The following is a 22,230-nucleotide window of genomic DNA, read 5'->3' on the forward strand; positions in this document are numbered from 1 at the left end:
AAGAAAAAAAAAAAAAGATTTCATCCAGGACTATTTATTGTTGCTTCCTGAAATTTTTATTAAGGGCTCTCTCAATATACTCATAGGTGACCCCTGTTAGAAGTACCAAAATCCATTAAGCTTATTATATGAAAGTGCCTGTGCCAGATTCTGGGGATACAAGAATGAATAAAAAAGTTCTCAAGGAACTTACTCTCTAGCAAGGTTTATAAGGCGCATAAATTAGTGAAATATAATTTAGAATGGAGTTCTTAACCTGAGGCCCATGAACTTTTTAAAACAACTATTTTGATTACTGTGTTTCAATATAAATACTTTCTTTATATTTCAAAGTAATCCATTGTATTTAAGAAGAATCCTTTGTAGTCCATATTTTTCTTACATTTTAAAAGCATTGTTCAGTGAAGGGGTCATAGACTGCTCTTGACTGCCAAAGAAGGTCTATGACATAAAAAAAATTAAGAACCCCTGACTTAGAACATGATTACTTCATAGAAAAGATCTGAGGCATTCAGATCCCTTGTAGGTGAGGAGATGGTGCCTCCTGGCTAAGTCTGAAAGGGTAGAAGAATTTCAAAGGGTAGCGATAGGGTTGAGAAGTAATGGGTTTGGGCATAGAAAATAGTTTGGACCAAGGATGGAGGTAGGAACAAAATGGATGAATTTGGGGAATGGAGAAGGGATCCAGTTTGGATGGAATATAGTTTTTGAAAGAGAGTAGTAAAAAAGGAGACTGAAAAGGCAGGATTATAGGTTTAAGACCAGAAAAAACCTTGAAGACCATTTTGCTGATAATAAAACTAACACCCATGAAGAAGTAACATATTCAAAGTCAAACAGGTAATAAGTGTAGATCTACTTATGACCAGGTAAAATTATGAAAGGCTTTGAATGTTAGACTAAGCAGCTGGTATAACATTAAGTAGACAGGAGGCATTAAGAGTTTTTAAGAAGAAGAAAAATATGATATATACATACACACATACACATACATGTATATGAGTATATATGTACAGATATATACACACATACATGCACATATATGTGTATGAAATTTATATACATATTTATATACAACTTTGACAGTAGATAAATCGGGAAAAGAATATTGGAAGGAGACTTGTTAGGAGGCTATTTTAGTAGGCCAGTTAAGAGGTAATGAGAGCATTAATTAAATAGAGGGATAGCTTAGATTCAGGGATCATTCAGACATCTCATATTTCTTTGCACTTATCACACATTCTCATTTGTGTAATAGTATTGGATATTATTCATCAAAGTCCTCCTTTACTACCTCACCAAAACATAGAGGTGGTGACCCTGGTTTCTCAGAGGCTATGCCAGAAGATTGCAAAATGAAATCAGCACATTCTCCCATGCTGAGAAGGCTTCACGGCTCCGGTAGCAAGTCATAGAGGCTACTTTCCAAGAACTACCCTGGCTAAAGAAAACAGAGGTTCATCTTTAATTGATGGATCACTTGGCAATTAATTTTTTTGGCCACAACAAGTTGTGGAACAAAGAAAAATTCAAAATGACTCCTGATCTTGTTTGGTACGACAGCAACAACAGTGGTAGAAAAAGGAACCATTTTTAGGTCATCTATAAACATTAGCTTTGCTCTTGGCACTCCAAATGTGAGATGCTTTTCTAATGATCAACAACTACTGGGTATATTTATAGAGGGGCTGATTGATTCATAGAGATGAAAAAGAAGATAGAATTTGCAGTGAAGTGGAAGAATAGCTCACCGTTTTCCTTGGAGAGGTAAATCAAGGACTTGGCAGATTTGGTTTATCATGTATCCAAAGGCAACAAGAAACATCATTTCATGGGACATTTACTTATCTCATACTGCACTGCTTATAGTAAGAGTTTGCAAAACAACCCTCATGATAATTGCAGTTTATGTACCATGACATGTTATAGGGGAGGAAGAGGAAGAAAAATTCTGAAAAAAAAAAATCATTAAAACTTTCCAAATTAGGTCTTCAATCAGAGACTGAAAGAATTTTTGGTAGGAGATGTTGTGGGGAGTGGGAATTCTTGCTGTGGTGTGGATTTGTCTTTGGAAAATGTTTAACAAAATAAATAAAAATGCAATATTTAAATCTTCAAGGACACAAGCAAGAGTTTGATCAGGATAGGTGGGATCTACATCATTGTGGAGCATTCCCAAATCAAAAAGATCAAAGATCCATTTGAGTATATTTTAATACTCAGTGACTTCAATTTATATCTGGAAGTAGATGAGGCACAAGAAAATATATGGGAGCATAAGAATCAGGGACCAGGAATGAGAGAAGCCAAACACTCACAGGATGCCCAGAAGCCTCTTGCCTAAAGAATTGTACATGGATTCCTGGACCTGGAATTGGGAAGACCTCCTTAGGTACTTATTACTTATGTGACCCTAGGCAATTTCAGTCCCAATTCTTTATCTGCAAAAGAAAGGTGTTAGACTTATGACCTTTGAGTTCCCTGTTGTCAGAAATCATGATCCTATATATATATATATATATATATATATATATATATATATCCTATATGTGTCCTTCAGGAAAAGAATCATAAAGTACTAGATATGATGAATAATGTTATGAAAATTGAAATTCATTTTTTTATTTTATTTTAAGATATGGAAAATGACTCATTACTAATGTGGGAGTACTTTCTAAATCAGTTATGTGTACCCAGTCAAGCCATTGGCTTGGTGGAGTTAAATTCTAAGTTAAGATAACATTAAAAGAAAAGTAAGGAAAAAGATATGAGGTATAATACAAATAGCTCCAACTTGACCTGTTTAAACAAATTATCATCTGTTGGGAACATGGCAATATTTTGTTTGTTTTTTATTTTCATTTTTCTGTGTTTCTTTTTTTATTTTTTCTTATTTTTTATTTAATTTTAAATAAATAGATATTTTTAAAAGTTAAAAAAATATAAAAGACAAATAGATGAAGAAAAGACACTGATACCAATTATAATAATTTAATGCAGAATGTTTTTTTTGTTTTTAATTAGACCTATGTTTTCATTAGTGTACAAAGTTCCCTGTGAGAAATAATATAGATTGACGTCTTCCACACAATTCACAGACTTACAGAGTTTCCTGGGGACAGTTAAGTGACCTGCCCAGGGTCACACAATAAGTAAAAGTTATAACAAGGACTTGAACTCATGCTGTGCTGACTCTGGAGATAGTTTTCTATCTACTATGCTATTCTGAGTTTAATATAAATCATTTGCCAAAATGAGGAGAATCAAAGAAAATACAAACCTTGTTAACAGTCACTGGATTTGATTGCCAAAAGGAAAGAAGTGGCAGCCAAGGCCAACATTGATTTAGGACATAAACTTGCCTATAAAATCCTATAAAGAAGTATGATGGAAAAATTATGAAGCATATCACCTAATAAAACAGACAGAAGCAGTAGAGAGCAAAGCCAGATTCAAGAAAACTTGGCAAGCGACCTAGCTAAGCAAAGTCACATCAAGAGCATTTGTGAATAAAACTGGAAGGGCAAGTCACAGATAAATGATGGAAAAGATCTGCAAAGTTTTGATAGAACATTGTTCTTGGAGTCAAGAGTTCAAATTCTATCTCAGACACTTACTAGTTGGGGCAAATCACAAAACCAATTTTTGTCCCAGTTTTCTCATATCTAAAATGGAGATAATAATAGTATTTAAAAGCTTGTTACAATACATTGTTTATGAATTAACATCTGCAAAGCCCTTTGCAAATGTAAAAAGTTTCTTATAAATGATAGCTATCAATTAGCATCATTCTTATTATTTTCACCATCAAGGCTAAAAGGGCTACTACATTTGGTGGCTAAAATCATAGATCTGGATTTGCTTATAAAGGAGGTGGTAATGGCCCTGAGAACAAAGACAGGAAAAATGCAGGACTAGCCTGAGTATATATAAAGGATTTGTTTATGTTGGTTTGGGAGGTGGGGTGGGAAGGGAATGATGATATGCTTTTAAGAATATTGAGGGATCAGTACACAAGGAACCTGAAGGAGGAGAAAATACCAAAGATGCAGGGAAAAAACCTTGAATATCATCATTATTACGCAAAAGAGAAGATGAAGAGAACATCAACAATTATCAGCCTATGTACTTTTCCCCATCTATATAATATTTTTTGTGAGAACAATCTACACATACATTGAAGGCATCCTTGATAAGAGCATTAGAAAGGAACAAGCCTTCAGTAATATGGAAAAATATACCGAGTACAGAATCTATTGTATTTATTGTATTTGCTGAATATAAGTAAGCATTTGATATGGTAGAGCAAGATGCTACCTTAACAGGTCCCCTTTTGCTAAGTATTTCCCTTGCATACATCTAAATTATCCAAGATTTTTTAAAAAATATTACACCAATTGCCTCAGCAAAAAAATATAATAACAGAGATAAACTTATTTGATGGCCCTTGGGAATAACATAAAGCAAGGCATGAAACAGATATATGCATGCTGAAGCTGTTCAACATTGTTATGGAAGAAATATAGCATTGACTATGAGATACATTCCACCCAGATAGTAGTCCTATCACAGGGATCACAGGGACCTTAGCGGTAATCAAAACTAATTTTAGAGACGGTCCTGAGAAAAGTGACTTGTCAGGGTAGCTCATCTAATATATTTTTTAAATTAAAGCTTTTCATTTTCAAAACATATGCATGGATAATTTTTCAACACTGATCCTTGCAAATTTTGTGTTCCAAATTTCCTCCTACTTCCCCCCACCCCCTCCCCTAGATGGCAAGTAATCCAATATATATTAAATATGTTAAAATATATGTTAAATCCAATGTATGAATACAATTATCTTGCTGCAAAAGAAAAATCAGATCAAAAAGGAAAAAATGAGAAAGAAAACAAAATGCAAGCAAGCAACAACAAAAAGAGTGAAAATGCTGTATTGTGAGCCACACTCAGTTCCCACAGTCCTCTCTGGGTGTAGATGGCTCTTATCATCACAAGATCATTGGAACTGGTCTCAATCATCTCATTTTTGAAAAATGCCACGTCCATCAGAACTGAACATCATATAAAATTGTTGCTGCCTTGTACAGTGATCTCTGGTTCTGCTCATTTCACTCAGCATCAGTTCATGTAAGTCTCTCCAGGCTTTTCTGAAATCATGCTGCTGATTATTTCTTACAGAACAATAATATTCCATAACATTCATATACCACGATTTATTCAGCCATTCTCCAGCTGATGGACATCCACCCAGTTTCCAGTTTCTTGCTACTACAAAGAGGGCTGCCACAAACATTTTTGCACATGTGGGTCTCTTTCTCTCCTTTATGATCTCTTTGGGATATAAGCCCAGTAGAAACACTGCTGGATCAAAGAGTATGCACAGTTTGATAGCCCTTTGTACATAGTTCCAAATTGCTCTCCAGAATGGTTAGATCCATCCACAATTCCACCAACAATGTATTAGTGTCCCAGTTTTCCCACATTTCCTCCAACATTCGTCATTATCTTTTTCTGTCATCTTAGCCAATCTGAGAGGTGTGCAGTAGTACCTCAAAGTTGTCTTAATTTGCATTTCTCTGATCAATAGTGATGTAGAGAACCTTTTCATATGACTAGAAATGGTTTCAATTTCTTCATCTGAAAATTGCCTGTTCATATCCTTTGACCACTTATTAATTGGAGAATAGCTTGAATTCTTATAAATTTGAGTCAATTCTCTATATATTTTAGAAATGAAGCTTTTATCAGAACCCTTGAATATAAAATTTTTCCTCCAGTTTATTGCTTCCCTTCAAATCTTGTCTATGTTGGTTTTGTTTATATAAAACTTTTTAAATTTAATATAATCAAAATTATCTATTTTTTTGTTCAGTAATGAACTCCAGTTCTTCTTTAACCACAAAATCTTTCCTTCTCCATAGATCTGAAAGGTAAACTATCCTTTGTTCTTCTCATTTGCTTATAATATCACTCTTTAAGTCTAAATCATGAACCCATTTTGATCTTATCTTGGTATCCATTGTTAGGTGTGTATCATTGCCTAGTTTCTGCCATACTAATTTCCAATTTTCTCAACAGTTTTTGTGAAATAGTGAGTTCTTATCCCAAAAGCCAAGGTCTTTGGGTTTGTCAAACACTCATCTAGTATATTTCTGAGATGTGATTTGAACTCAAGTAATCCTGATGTGAAGGCTAGCCCTCTAGTTATAGTGCAGATTATATTAACCTGTTAGTACTGCAGAAACTACAGAAACTTATGAGATCTATAACTATTGAAAAGTGTTATGGAATAACTATCATTTCATAAGGGGATTAAGATTGTCTATTGTCTTGACTAATAATAATATGCCATTAGATGGAAAACTAAATTAATTCATCTATTAGTGTATTCACATATGCATATATCTGTATATATGTTTATGTGGATGCATGCATCCATGCATGTATACGTGGATACACACATGTGTGTACAGATATATATCCACATATACACACACATACATGTGTATGTGTGTATATGTATGTTTGCATTGTAGCTAACTAATGAGCTAGATAAGAACACCAAGCCTAAAGAAGATCTGAGTTCAAATGTGACCTCAAACACTATGTTTCTGACCCCAAGCAAGTCACTTAACCCCTATTTACCTTAGTTCCTCATCTATAAAAAGGGGACATATTGGATAAGGAAATGGCAAACCATTCCAGTATTTTTGTCGAAAAAAACTCATAGACAAATCCATAAGGTCAGAAGAGTTGGACACGGCTAAATGACTCAACAACAATATTTATATATCTATACACATAAATATAGATAGATATATTTAAATACATGTGTACAGTATATATAGCTATATACATACACACATATGGGCAGATTCTATAAATGGACAATGAATTGAGCCTATTATTTTAGAAGAAGAGGACCACAAGCTAGCTATCCTTTGGGAAATTGCATAATTCTTTTAATATCTCTGGAGTTCTCTTTGAAATTTAGGCTTATCTTTTTAAAAACAATATTGTGCTGGTATTGTTTGGCTACAAGTCGTAAAACTACATCCTTTGCAAGAATGAAAAATGAGCATCACCCAGCAAGTGATGGGGAGGAACATGGTGGGTGGGTGTAAGCTGTAAAATATAATGAACAAAAAATTACAAAGGAGAACCAGAGCAAAGGATGGTGCCAAATAAGCATGAACAAAAAAAGATGGCCAGCAGATGGAGACCATGAGGCTTGGCTGATGGTCAATTTCTCTACTTCACTGGGGTCTTCACAATCTCAAGAGGAAGTAGGAATGATTTTGGAACACTGGGAAGGACTCACGTTAGTGAACTTTTGGAAGATCATGGAAAGAGTTCTACAGGCTGGACAGGACTGGATTTGAGTATTTAAGATTATTTTATGACACAGATTCTTGGAACCTCAGAATCTCAGAGCCAGAAAGATCTTCACAATCCATCTTTTGGCTCCAACTCTACCTAAATAAGAATTTTCGCTACACTAGCTCCACAAATAACCCTTGCTTGAAGATCTGTAGTGAGGGAGAACCCACTACTTCCTGACAAAAGTCCATTTCTTTTTTGGACAGACCAGCTGTCAAAGCTAAGAATTCCCTTGCAACAGGCCAAAAATCTGCTTTTCTGAAACTTCTACATAGTGTTCTTGCTTCTACCCCCTAGATAACTGTTTTTGGTGTCATGGATCCATTTGGAAGTCTGAGGAAGCCTACAGACCCCTTCTTGGAATAATAGCTTTAAATCCATAAATAAAAGATGACAAAAGAAATACAGTTACCAAAATTAAAAACAAAAAAAACAAGTAAGTCAAGAGGCCCAGAATTAAGGATCCTGCTCTAAGACTAAGAAAAATAAAATCTAAATCTTTTAAACTTTCATGTACTCAAAGACTTTTTCTTCATCCCTTTGACGCAAATCAGAGGAAAGTTAACATATGAGAAAACTCAAAACAAAGACATATTATATAACTTGCCCAAAGTCACACAGTTAGGGAGCAAAAGTTATATTTAATTTTCCTTTGCTTTCTCCAAATGCCTATTTTTTTAATAGTTTGTTTTTCTTCTTTAAACAAAATGTTTTCAATAATCAAGCATTTTTTCCCTTCCTTCCTTGACTTCCCCTCACATACTGAGGGAAAAAAGGAGAGAAAAGAGGGAGGGATAGAGGGAAGGAGGGAGAAAGACAAAAGGGAGGAATGAAGGAAGGAAATGAAGGAGGAAAGGAGAGAAAAAGGAAAAATAGGAGAGGAGGAGGAAGAGAGGGAAGGAAAGGAAGGAGGGAAGAAAAGAAGGGAGAAAGGAAGAAGGGAAGAAAAGAAGGGAGAAAGTTAGAAGGGAGAACTCATATCTTATAAATATAATTTTAAAAAATAAATTACCTTTTAACTGATTATTTAATATATGAAGTTCTATGATTCCATCAGTGTGGGTAGCTAGTGAAAGAACTAAACCAGGCAGGCAGTCTAGCATTTGGGGGAAATTCAGCTGAGTAGAGGGTGATGAGAGAATCTAAGACATTTGATTGAAAATCCCAAGATAGGAATCATGGGAGTTAAAAAGGTTAAAAACCTGGGAGACCAGAATATTTGAAAGGGATGAGAAATAAGGTGGAGAAATCTGAGAGCTGACTATTAAACTTATTGGAGAGGAGGGGAGAGATAATGATTCATATAAAGCTCTGGACAGGATGCTTTACCATATTAGAAATAAAAACTAACTTTGAATTTGTAGACCCTCTGAAAGGGTTTCAGACACCTTCCCCCAACCCCAAAACTTTTTTAAAAGAGCCTGGTACTGACTGATGATAGCAAAGAGAAGATTTAAACATGGTAGTGGGGTGCAATGACTATCCCTCCTCCCTTTGAATTTTCAAGAATTGGGAAGAAATAGGATGAGGAAGAAAAGTTAAATGGTAAAGGTTAACAGAGAGATTGATAACTAGAACAGACAATCCCTCCTCAGAAGAGCAGAAGAATAGCTTCGACAAAAGAACTTTTCTTTACCGCCTTTATTTCACACTTTGATTTATCAATGAGCAAAGGAAGAATCAAAAGGAGCAACAATCAATGGATGAATCAACAAGTATTTATTAAGCATGTTGCCAGGCCCATGATAGAAACTGAAATTACAGGTACAAAGAATGAAATAATCCCTATGTGCAGCTAGTTTACATTCTAATAGGAGGAAAAACAAATGTATATAAAAATATAAATATATATCTATATACATGCACATATATACATATATATGTCTATGATGTAAATATAAAGTGAATGAATGCAAATGTATGCAAAAATGTTAGTTTGGGAGGAAAGGCACCATCATGTGCACAATTGCCAATAGCTTGTCCTCTTGGAAAGTGTCTGGTTACAGAGCCTTTGTCTTAGAGATCCGTTACTCATCTAACCTGCCTTTGTAGGAGAACATTAGGATAACTAACATAGAAAACTGGGACCTGGTATAATATCATCCCTATAAATAAAACTAGCAATCATATAGTCTGTGGGAAAATCTCTGGAAATGGGATCAAGATCTGGTCTCATATCTCAGTTCTGCCACTTATGCCTTGTGTGACCATGGATGAGCCACTTCATTGCTCTCACCCTCAGCTTCCTCATAATTAGGCATCAAGATGATCAGTGGTTAAAGCACTGGACTTGGAGAAAGGAAAACTTCAGTTGATTTGAGCACAGATACTTCCCATCAATGTAACCCTAGATAAGTCACTTAACTACCATGTGTGCCTCACTTTCCCCATCTGTCAAATGGGGATAATAATAAAACCTCCCTCCTAGGGCTATCATGAAAAACAAATGAGATAATATTCAGAATGTGCTTTGCAGACCTTACAGTTATATAAAGCTAACTATTGTTATGTCCTCTAGAATGAGGGGAGTCACACTAGATTCCAGTTTCTTAAATTATGATTTATTATCAGCAAATGTTTGATTTGTTTACCAATTTTATATAACTATATATCAGGGGTCATATAAAAATTTCTCAGTCAAGGGTTATGAGTAGAAAAAGCCCTGCTCGAGATGATCACTAAACCTATGAGCCTTTGAGCTCTGTTATAATGGTTGATGACAGCATCTAAAAATCTGAATCAAGGTCTTGGGAATCGTGGTGGCGTGGTACCAGAACTATAAACTGACTGCAATGGGGACGATTCCAAAGAAGGGATGGGAAAGCATGCGGCTCTCAAGATGACAGTGAAAGGAAAATTACTAAGGTCATGTTCTCAGGCTGCTTCTGTAACTTCAAGAGAAATTTGGAGGCAGCATGTTTTGCAAATTGACTCTCTCTACAAGACTATGCAACAACCAGCCAGATCTAACAAATAATAGTTGGTTAGGTGGGGGGAAAACCCAAAACATCCCAGTTAAGTGATGGACTCATTTGACCCACTGTATGTCAGTCTGGTCTTCTCAATGAGCCACAAGTCTAGAAGAATATGGATTCCATCCAAGACTCTTTGAAGTCTATTCAGCAACAAACTTAACTTTCTAATCTTTCATAAATTTTGTACTGCTCCATAAAGCTATAACCAGGGAAAGGAAGCCAGGGTAAGAAAATTAGTTAAAATAGGCAGCTTCTAAATGAGGCTGCTTCCTAATCCTACACCATAACTACTTTTGCAGTTCTGTCCTAGATCAGTGGTTCTCTGTTGAGGTTAAATGATTTGTCCAGAATCACACATCTATTAAGTATTAAGTGTTTGACAGGAAACTGAATGGATGTCCATCAGTTGGAGAATGGCTGAATAAATTGTGGTATATGAATATTATGGAATATTACTGTTCTGTAAGAAATGACCAACAGGATGATTTCAGAAAGGCCTGGAGAGACTTACGTGAACTGATGCTGAGTGAAATGAGCAGGACCAGGAGATCATTATATACTTCAACAACAATACTATATGATGACCAGTTCTGATGGACCTGGCCATCCTCAGCAACGAGATCAACCAAATCATTTCCAATGGAGCAGTAATGAACTGAACCAGCTACGCCCAGAGAAAGAACTCTGGGAGATGACTAAAAACCATTACATTGAATTCCCAATCCCTATATTTATGCCCACCTGCATTTTTTATTTCCTTCACAAGCTAATTGTACAATATTTCAGAGTCTGATTCTTTTTGTACATCAAAATAACGTTTTGGTCATGTATACTTATTGTGTATCTAATTTATATTTTAATGTACTTAACATCTACTGGCCATCCTGCCATCTGGGGGAAGGGGGGGGGGGGTAAGAGGTGAAAAATTGGAACAAGAGGTTTGGCAATTGTTAATGCTGTAAAGTTACCCATGCATATATCCTGTAAATAAAAGGCTATTAAATAAAAAAAAATGAAAAAAATAAAAAAATAAAAAATAAATAAAAAGACTAAAAAAAAAAAAAAAAAAAAAGTATTAAGTGTTTGAGACCACATAGCTATTAAGTGTTTAAGTGTCTCAGGCAGAATTTGAACTCAGTTGCTCCTGACTCCAGGATTGGTGTTCTATTAACTGTGCCCACTAGCTGCCCCCCCCAAATTTCCAAAATAGCATCTTATTTTATTCTTACAACACCCTGGGAAGTAGGTGCTACTATTAACTCCATTTTCCAGATGAGAAAACTTAAGGAGACTCAAGTGAAAAGACTTGTCTAGGATCACACAGCTGGGAGGTGTCTGAAGTTGGATGTAACCTCAGCCTTCCTGACTTTAGCTCCAATCCTCTGTCCACCAGCTGACTTATTGCTGAGCCTTCTGAAAGACCATATTCCTTAAACTTTTTTATTCTCCAAAGACCTAGCCAGTTACTTAAGCCTTCTCTTCTTTCTCCACCTGGTAATTTCTCTTTAATGTCCCAGTAGATATAGTGCATTACAAGGTGGTAACAATAATTAGGCTGTATAAAGCAAATTGCCCATATTGATTTATTGTGTCTTCCATCACAGTGTTCAGGTCATGCAATTATTCTCTCTTTCCTGGAAGAGGAATTATCCTCTCTTTCTGGACCAGACTGTCCCAGAGCACATTCCCTTGTTGCTAGAGAGAACTTATTAACTCTACCAGGTGGTAAAACTCAAATGTTTTTATTACACAGTCAAGTTTACAGGCAAAGTCAATAGGGAGGACCATTTGGGAGAGGACAGAATTATTATTTAATCCCAGAGGTTAGAAGGGTAAATAATGGATTACAATTGAAAATTACAAAATTTTTCCTGGCATTAAATTTGGCAATGGATAGAGCAGTGAATGGGATGCCTGGGAAGGTAGTGGGCTTCCCTTCACTGTAGGTCTTCTAGCAAAGTCTAGGAGACCATTTAACCGCTAAGATGTAAATGAAGTGATTCAGGCTAATTCCAATCAATTTGTGATAGAGCCATCTGCATCTGGAAAGAGAACTATGGGTGTTGGGGTTCAAAGGAGACCTCCAAAAGATTGGGGTTCCAGATCGGTGTCACAAGGTATCTCAAAAGAACTTGCAGGCTCGGACCCATCTCCAAGTCAAAGTTTATTATAATTGTAATGCCAATTAAACCGGGTTATCAAAGAACCAGGAACAAGAAGATAAATTTGTAGGAAAAAGAGAGCATGTCACTGATATGCTAATTGTAATGGCTTACAGGTGGATTTGAGGAGTGGTCTGGCATTCATCTCATTATTATCTCAGAAATTTTGTTATTACTGACCAACAGATCGTTACCTGACAGCCAGTAATGTTTCTGGAACTACAGCCACTGTTGTGGCTACTAATTTTTGCTACATCTCCTCTAGAAGCTGTATCCCATCATGGGGACTGACTATGGAACATAACATAGTATTTTCACCTTTTTTTGTTATTGTTTACTTGTTTTTTCCTCATTTCTCCCTTTTTGATCTGTTTTTCCTTATGCAGCATGATAAATGTGGAAATATGTTTAGAAGAATTGCAAGTGTTTAACCTATATTGGATTATTTGCTGTCTAGGAGAGGGGAAGGGAAAGAGAAAAATTTGGAACATAAGGTTTTGCATGGGTGAATGTTTTGCTTTGTTTTGAAACTCTTTTTAAAATTATTATTTTTTAAAATAATAGCTTTTTTGTTTTCAAAATACATGCAAAGATAGTTTTCATAGGTGAATGCTGAAAACTATATGCATGTATTTTGAAAATAAAATGCTATCATCGAAATAAAAAAATAGGGAAAAAAGTTATGTAGGGGGGATCCTGTTCAAGTATGGATTGTATTTGTTTGCTGTTAGGGTTTCTTTCAGCTTGGAAATTCAATGGTTCAGTAGCTACTAGTGGTAGGGCAGTAGTAATTGTAAGAGCATAGTATAAAATAAGCCTCAAAGATCCCAGATGCAAATTAGGATTCCCAGGTATAAATAGTAATAGTAACCATTTTTTTTCCTGTAAGCACCTTGAATTTGTTCATTTATGACTTGGCAAGTTGCCTCTTTTCTTTGTTACACAATAAAAGCAGCCCACTCTGGGCAAGGATGAGTTTAAGCTCTGGACTTACCTGTGGGTTATGTAGCCAGAACATTTGAGATGCAGGTCTTAAACACAAACCTTTCTGACACAGGCCATCCCTCTGCACTTTCCCCATAGTACACCTCTGATAATCAGTACTAGATGGAACTTACCTTGAAAGATTTCCTTTTCTATTTAATTGCTGTTAATTAGACTCAAACATTCAATTCTTTGGGTTTCTTCTTTTAGACAAAAGTCACTAGACAGTATCTTTGAGTGCATTGTTATTCAGTCATTTCTGGCTAACATTTCATGACCCCATTTAGGGTTTCTTGGCAAAGATACTAGAGTGCTTTGCCATTTCCTTATTTTGCTTATTTTCCATTTTTGCAAATGAGGAAACTGAGGCAAACAGATTCATACAGCTAGGAAATGTCTGAGGCTGGATTTGAACTGAGGACTTAACTCTAAGCTCCATGCTCTATCTCTGAAGGCACTGGCTACTTCTATACTTGAGCATACTCAAGTAAAACCCATTTTTTTTTTTAGAACCAAAGTGTTTCTTAAAGTCAGGATTAATTGGATTGCTTCCAAGCCTTGGAATCATCTATTTTATTTTAATATCATAAAAATCTCTCTCTACAGGGGCTCATCTTTTTTGTTTATGAGAACATTTCCATAATTCCAATTCTGTTTACACCAAAGCTTGTTAAAATTTAAGTGTGTTCAAGTTTCATAGTGTTACAGAGGAAGTTATAAATTAAATACCAGAAAAAAAATGAGATTTTTAATGAGATCCAGGCATATTTAATGTAACAATCAATGTGCCTGAATACTTACATACTGTAATATAGAATTTTTTTTAATAATGGAGATATATCATAGATTTGAAAGTGTGCAAGCACAACATGTTTCCTATTTTTTTTCTAAATTAAAACAGTAGAATATCTTCATGATGCACTCAGGAAATTTTATGATCAAGCCAGCACACAGTTGGAGATAGTGACCCTGGACAATTCACATTTTAGGGCTCCTCAAGTGGCTTGAAGGGTTTAAGTTGCTGACCTACATTGGTAAAGGGAATTCCTTTACTTGAAAGGTCCTTTTCCTTTTTTTTTTTTTTTTTTTTTTTTTTTAATTTTTATTTAATAGCCTTTTATTTACAGGATATATACATGGGTAACTTTACAGCATTAACAATTGCCAAACCTCTTGTTCCAATTTTTCACCTCTTCCCCCCCCCCACCCCCTCCCCTAGATGGCAGGATGTGAAAGGTCCTTTTCCTAATGGGGCTCACAGTAGTAGGAGACATGTACTTCACATGTCACAAGTACACATGTACTTCAGTCACTCACTCCAGTGATTCAACCCAACAAGCACTTATTAAGTACCAACTAAGTATAGAGCAAGATAGTGCTTACTTTCTATGTGACTTTGGACAAGCCACCTGATATTCATAGGCCTTTATCCCTTGGTTATTTGGATTAGAATGCCTCTGAGAATCTTTCTAGATCCTAATGGATGATCCTAAAACACAAAGTGACCTGGATGAGATTTGGCTGCATCTGTACAAAGTTAGCAATGAGGAGATGAGTATAAAGAGCAGGATAAAAATGCTGATTTTTGCTTTGGAATGCTATTTCACAACATACTTTAAAGACAGTGAAAATAGTTGTCAGACTGTCCCTGATAGACTGTGGCAATGCTATTAGGACTCAAGACCAAAGGATGGATAGATTAGGATTAAGGAGCACAAGATACAAAGTGAAGATATTGTACTTGTAGTCAGAAAAGACCTGAGTTCAATTTCTGTCTCTGATTATTAATTGTGTGACCATTAATTCCATGTTACCAGAAGCAAGTAGCTTATCTTTTAACATGTCTTAGTTCCCTTATCTCTTGTTGTTGTTCAGTCATGTCTGACTTTTCTTGACCCTATTTGGGGTTTTCTTGACAAAGATACTGAAGTAATTTGCCATTTCCTTCTCCAGCTTATTTTATAGATGAGGAAACTAAGATAAAGAGTTAAGTGACTTATCCAGATTTGAACTCAGGAAGATGCATTTTTCTGATTCCACACTACATCTGTCTGTTAGAAACACACTCTTGACACTGAAAATCAGATATCGAGGAAAATTCATTAAATAAGAATCTTAAGGAATCATCTAAACGTTTCTAGCCAGAAACGGGCTCCTGAACCCCTGAGCACAGAAAGAAAATAAACTTTTTACTTGTTATCTTAGCACAGTCTCTCTCTACAGAAATCAGATTGGTTCTTTTCTGGGCTACAATCTTCCTGATATATCCACTATACGTTTCCCCTAAATATGTATGAACATGTTTCCTCTCTTTTGTCATACATTCCATGTTCAAAAATGGCAGAAAACTCCTCTTATGGGGTGTGTTATTTGATATTCAATTAGCCTGTTAAGCAGGCTCAATAGTGATTTGGTCAAATCAGGTCATTAACCCCAACTAGTTTGGGCTGGATGGGCTATTATCTTAAATTTGTGGTTTTCTCAAAATCCCAAGACTCTTTCTGATTGGCTGAATCCACCTGTGCCTTCCTAGAATTCCAATTCCTTGTTTGCTCAAGGCTTTTATTAATCATTTAATTGTTCAGTGGAATCTTAACCTTCTTTAACCTCTCACATTCTGAAAATCTTTTGGTCAGTGCTACCCACTATTCTACACTACCTCAAAGATTGCAACATTCTGTGGAAACCCAACTTTTCAATATTTCTCACATGTCCTTAGGTCAGTCTTTAGTTTATTAAAAATTTCCATAACTTGGCAAATTCCAGAATTTTCATAGATATATACCCCAAATCATGAGATATATTTGCATATATATATTTATGCCAACTCTCCCATAAAATGGACTAAAATTTTTTCTTGTTCTTTATGTATTGACCCATCAGTACTAAATCAATGTTAGTTTACCAGTATAGTGATTATTAGCATAATTATCATTTTCCCAAGGCTCAGTCGGAATTATAATTATCAGTAATCATAATTATCATTAAATTAATCTTTAGTTCATGTTATCCAACACAGAATGATCTGCCAAGCTACATGACAAATGAGAAATGCCATAAAAACCTGGGGTGATGACTGTATTGGAAGTAGCCTCTAGTCAGAAAAGAGAGTTTAGGTGGGTCACAGAGTAAAATGAAGAGATGATAAATAGAGCACATGATTAGCAGATTGGATCTGCTAGGATGGATGCTAGGAGGTCAGGAGGTTGAAAGTAAATGGGAAGGGCCAAGAGTTTGGCTCCTTGCTCAAAAATGGAAAGGGTGGATATAAGATCATAATTTCTGTTTTGTACATCATGAAGAATGGTAATGATAGCTAGAAATACTCACCAGATTTCTTTTATTCCAAAAATTTTTACAATTCACACCCTGTTATGCATTTCACCCTCAAATAACAAGAGCAATAATAACAACTAGCATTTATATAGTGTTTTATAGTTGGTAAAGCTCTTTAAAAACAACTCATTTGATCCTCACAACAACCCTGGGAGGTAGGTGCTATTATTATCCCCATTTCATAGATGAGGCAGATAGAAATTAAGTGACTTGCCTAGAATCACACAGCTAGTAAGTGTCTAAGTTTGGATTTGAAGTCGGGTCTTCTGGACATTACTTCCAGAACTCTAGCCACTGCACCTCCTACTACCTTAATATTACGTATCATAAAATATACCATAAAAACAAGCAGCTGCCTGTGAAGTGCTACAAAAAGAGAGAAATGAGATAGTCTGTTTCCTCAAAGGAGTTTATTATCTGGGCAGGGGAAAGGGGAGGTGGAGAGAGATGATGACAATTATGGATATTAACCTGATGCAAGGTAGAGTGTGGTAACAGAAAAAGAGTCATTCTAGAAACATTGAAGAAGGGAAAGAACACTTTTAGATATGGGAATTACCTGGAAGGGGTGGTGCCTGAGCTGAGCCTTGTGAGAAGAAAAGGATTTTAACTCAAAGACTTGAAAGTAAGAATGCATTGTAGATCTAGATTAAGGAGCAAAGTTGATCATTAGTCTGGCTAAAACAAAGAAAGAAAGATGGGGAATATTATGAGATAAGCCAGCAGAGGAAGATTTTAGTCATCTTATAGGAGGCATTTAATGACTGAAATACAATTTTGTAGTATAGTGGAGAAAATGTTTGATTCTTTTCTCTACATTGTCTCTTAGAGAAGGAGGAAGAAGAAGAGGAGGGGGAGAAGGAGAAAAAAAGGAAAAGGAAAAAAAAGGAGGAGGAAGAGAAATTTCCTTGGCTTCTTTCAAGATTTAATTCAAATCTTACCTTTTGAAGAAGATGTTTTCCACTTCCCTTAAATGACAGAGCCTTCTTTGGGATTGCCTTCTATTCATTTTGTATATATTTCTTAAGTATCTATTTACCTATTTTCTCTCCCATTAAAATGTGAGTTCTGGGAAGGAAGAAACTGTTTTTGCCTTTCTTTGTATTCCTCCTGCTTAGCACAGTGCCTGGTAAATATTAAATGCTTAATAAATGCTTATTGACTTGATTGACAATCTACTTAACCATAAGCAATTTGCTTAATCTCACAAAACATAGGCAGGTGGCTTAACTTTTCTATGTCTTGGTTTTCTCATCTGTAAAATGAAAATAATAATGCCTTCAGTACCTACTTTATTGTGTAGTTGTGATCCAATAAGACAGCTATATAAAGTGTTAATCCCAAGGTAGGTCCATTGTTTTAGTTTAAGATAATAGAGAACCACCGAAAGAGTTTGAGGTTGGGAATCCCAGGGGCAGACCTATACTTTGGGAAAATTATTTTCTGCTGTAAAGGTGGACTGAAGACTGGAGAAATTTGTTGAATTGAAATTAATTGAATTGATTAAGGTAACCATTTTTCAAATGTCTTTTTTCTTTTCTCTTTCAGTGGCCCACATGTGCAATATCATGGAGCATAACTGTGCCCACTTTTGTATCAACACACCTGGCTCCTACCTTTGCAGATGCAAACAAGGATATATTCTGAACACAGATCAGAAAACTTGTAGAAGTAAGACATCTTTTCCCCCCTAAATTGAGTATACTTTTTCATTTTAGCCATATCTCTCTTCTTTTCTATTTCTTATTCCTTGTCCTCTTCCTCCTTGTTTTTCTTTTCCTTCTTTCTCTATCCTCCTTTTTCTGTCTCTCCAAATAGATCTACATTAGTTGGGTTTTCTCTAAGATTCAATTCAAACTTTTTAAAAATAATAATTATAACCTTTTATTGACAGAACCCATGCCTGGGTAATTTTTTACAGCATTTTCCCTTGTGCTCACTTCTGTTCTGATTTTTCCCCTCTTTCCCTCCACCCCTCCCACCCCCAGATGGCAAGCAGTCCTATATATGTTAAATATGTCACAGTATATCCTAGATACAATATATGTGTGCAGAACCAAACAATTCTCTTGTTGCACAAGAAGAATTGGATTCAGAAGGTAAAAATAACCTGGGAAGAAAAACAAAAATGCAAACAGTTTACATTAATTTCTTTCTTTGGGTATAGCTGCTTCTGTCCATCATTGATCAATTGAAACTACAATTCATGCTTTTCAAAAAGAACTTTCTTCCCTATGGTGGGACAGCTAGATGGTACAGTGAATAGAGCACTGCTCTTAGAGAGAGAAATTCTCATCTTTCTGAGTTCAAATCTGGCTTTAGATACTTACTGGCTATGTGACCCTGGACAAGTCACTTAATCCAGTTTACCTCAGTTTTCTCATCTGGAAAAGGAAATGGCAAACCACACCAATATCTTTGCCAAGAAAACCCACAATGGGGTCACGAAGACTCAGGATTGGAATAAGTGAATAAAACAATCCCAGGGACAATTAGTAGAATTTTAGGCAAATAGTAAATGCTTAATATATGTTTGATTGATTCAAATGTTTAAGTTAAATATATATAATATATTATATTATATATATAAATATATATAAAAGACCACATATATAACTTTGGGCAAATTGTTTAACCTCATAATGTTTCACTTTTCTCCTTTATAAAAGGATGATTTTGAATAAGATGCCTTTCAAGATTTCTTTCAGACTGATGATAACAGTGATGACAACTACTATTCATTTCAATAAACATTTATTCAGCTCTTATCATGTGCCAGACACTGTGATAAGTGCTAGGGATACAAAAAGAGGCAAAAGACAGTGCCCAGTCTCAAGGAACTTACATTCCTCCTCCTCCTCCTTTTCTTCTTCCTCCTTTTTCTTCTCCTTCTTCTCCTTTTCCTCTTCCTCCTCTTCCTCCTCCTTTTCACATTTATATGCTACTTAAAGATTTACAAAGTACTTTATTATTTCATTTTATCCTCACAACCCTGAAAGATAGTGTTGTGCCACAGTTCTGTTTTATTGTCCTGCCTCAGTTTTCCTAAATTGTTATGCCTCAGTTTCCCTGGTTGCAATCCCCATTTTCTGTTTATTAGAACTGAGATAATTAGGGCTAAAACTCCAGATGTCCTATCTCAGATACCTATTTATCATTGTTTATACCTCTAAGTCCAGACTTCCTGGCTCTAAGCTGGATACTTTCTTACCTTACAGTTTGTAAGAATTTATGGTTCTACCCCCCAACCTGTCAGAACTGGATTGATGGTCCCTGCCTGGAGATTCCTGCTCTCAGTATTCTCATTCTGCCCCTGCCTTTGTCTACCTGAGCTTAGAGTCATATATATGTCATTGAGAATTTACATTCGCTACTGGATGCTTTGGACATCAGCCCTAGGGGCAGCATGCCCCCAGCACAGTCTCTCCCTCTCAGAAATCCAAATAAAATATTAAAAACTCTCTAATCTCTATCTTGCCTCAGTTTCTCCAGCATTAACAATAGATCCTCCTATGTTCCCCATTTTATAGGTGAGCAAACTGAGTCTAAGACAGTTTAAAAGACTCATTAGGGTCATATACCTAGTAAATGTCTGAGGCTGGATTTCAAGTCAGGCTTTCCCAATTCCAGGCCCAGTGTCCTATCCATGTTACTACCCCACTGCCTATGTATATTTTCTTTGTGCAATTCTTATTCTTTTGCTTAAAAGTTTGTTGAAGATCATTCTAACTTATTCTCTCATTAATTATTCCCTGAAGGGTTATTTTATTATTTTAAGGTTCAAAGGAAACCCCCAGAAAGCTGGGGTTCCAGATCTGTGTTGGGAGATACCTCAAAAGAATTTGTAGGCTCGGACCCATCTCCAAGTCAAGGGCAAAGTTTATTATAATTATAATGCCAATTATGGCGGGATAAGTTCCATAAGAAATTAGCAAAGAACCAAGAGCAGGAAGATGAATTTATAGGAAAAAAATTGGGGTAACCAGGTGTTTCATGTCACTGATATACTAATTTTATGGTGTAGAGGTGGATTTGAGGATTAGTCTGGTATGCACCTCATTATTGTCTCAGAAACTTTGTTATCACTGACCAACAGATTGTATCCTGATAGCCAGCAAATGTTTGTGGAACTACTACACTCCCAAGGCCAAGGGACTTCAGAGTTATTGACCAACAGATTATTATCTGAGAGCAAGCAATGTTTGTAGAACTATAGCACTCCCAAGGCCAGAGGACCTTGGGGTTATCGCTACATCTCCCCTAGAAATTGCACTTCATCATTTGTTTATTCTCTTTTCACTTTTGATAAGAAGTGAACCCAAAGCACAACTATTAACTTCGGCGCTGTACTTACTATTTTAGGGCCTCTTTTAGAGATGTGCAGGCACCAAAATGCTTTGGTAAAAAAGACTTTAAGGTCTATAAAATGAAAAAGCAAAAAAATTAAAATAAAATATTAACAGGGCCCTTGTGCTCCTTTCAAGACAGATATCAAAGACTAGACAAATAGGCTGAGTTTTGAGCTAGCATGAGATCATCTGCCTTTGAGAGGACACTGGTACATTTGTGTATTAGTGGTATTTCCTCTCTTTTTTTTGAAATAAGCAGATACTAATACTATATTAGCAACAAACTTTGAAAATTGAGCATATATGTGTGCATGTATAAGGTCTATAAAGTTCATTGTTCTCATTGAAAAAGACTTAAGACAATAGTAATCTAATACACATTTAATTTTATACATGTGTGTAAATATATTATATATGTACACACATACATAATATATATGTTTATATTTACATACATATATTTACATATATATGGTTTCCCAGAGTAGATCACTGGAAGAACAGAAAAACATAAAGAGCCCTGAGGCTAAGGATGCCAAAAATGTAGACCCAGAGCAGGAAAATAACGCTGAAACACCTACTAGCAAAGTTTAAAAACAACAACAAAACATCCTAACTATTAGACTAATTGAAATTTTTTGAAGAAATTATGCAAGAATTTAAGAGTTAGTTTAAATGATATTATAAATGAAATGAGAATGATAGAGGAAAGAATTTTTAAAAGAAATGAGAACCATGAAGGAAAGAATTGGAAAGAGATTTTACTGCTTGGCATAAGAAATACAAAACTTTACTTAAAGGTTCCCTATAAATGAGAATGGACCAAATAGAAATTAATGATTTAATGAAACTACAAGAAATATGTAAACAAAATCAAAAAAATTTTAAATGGAAGGTATCTCTTATTAAAATCAATTAACTTGGAAATAACATCAAGGAACAATAATATAAATATTATTGAACTACTTGAAAGTCATGACAAAAAAAATTAGTCTCAAGAAATCATGATAAAAAATTGCTTAGAGCCAGGGGACAAAT

At 35.4% G+C, this 22,230-nt stretch overlaps 1 protein-coding gene across 4 annotated transcripts in view; it reads left to right on the top strand.

Moving 5' to 3' along the window:
- Positions 1–22,230, top strand: part of MATN2 (matrilin 2) — a 199,824-nt gene that overhangs the window by 83,140 nt on the left and 94,454 nt on the right. For all 4 annotated transcript variants that reach the window (XM_031947026.1, XM_031947023.1, XM_031947025.1 and 1 more), the window contains exon 4: positions 18,392–18,514. In XM_031947026.1, coding sequence (XP_031802886.1) covers positions 18,392–18,514 — 123 coding nt within the window. The remainder of the gene's footprint in view (positions 1–18,391; positions 18,515–22,230) is intronic.

This window comes from Sarcophilus harrisii, chromosome 1, assembly GCF_902635505.1.
Source record: "Sarcophilus harrisii chromosome 1, mSarHar1.11, whole genome shotgun sequence".
In the NCBI taxonomy this organism is placed as follows: domain Eukaryota; kingdom Metazoa; phylum Chordata; class Mammalia; order Dasyuromorphia; family Dasyuridae; genus Sarcophilus; species Sarcophilus harrisii.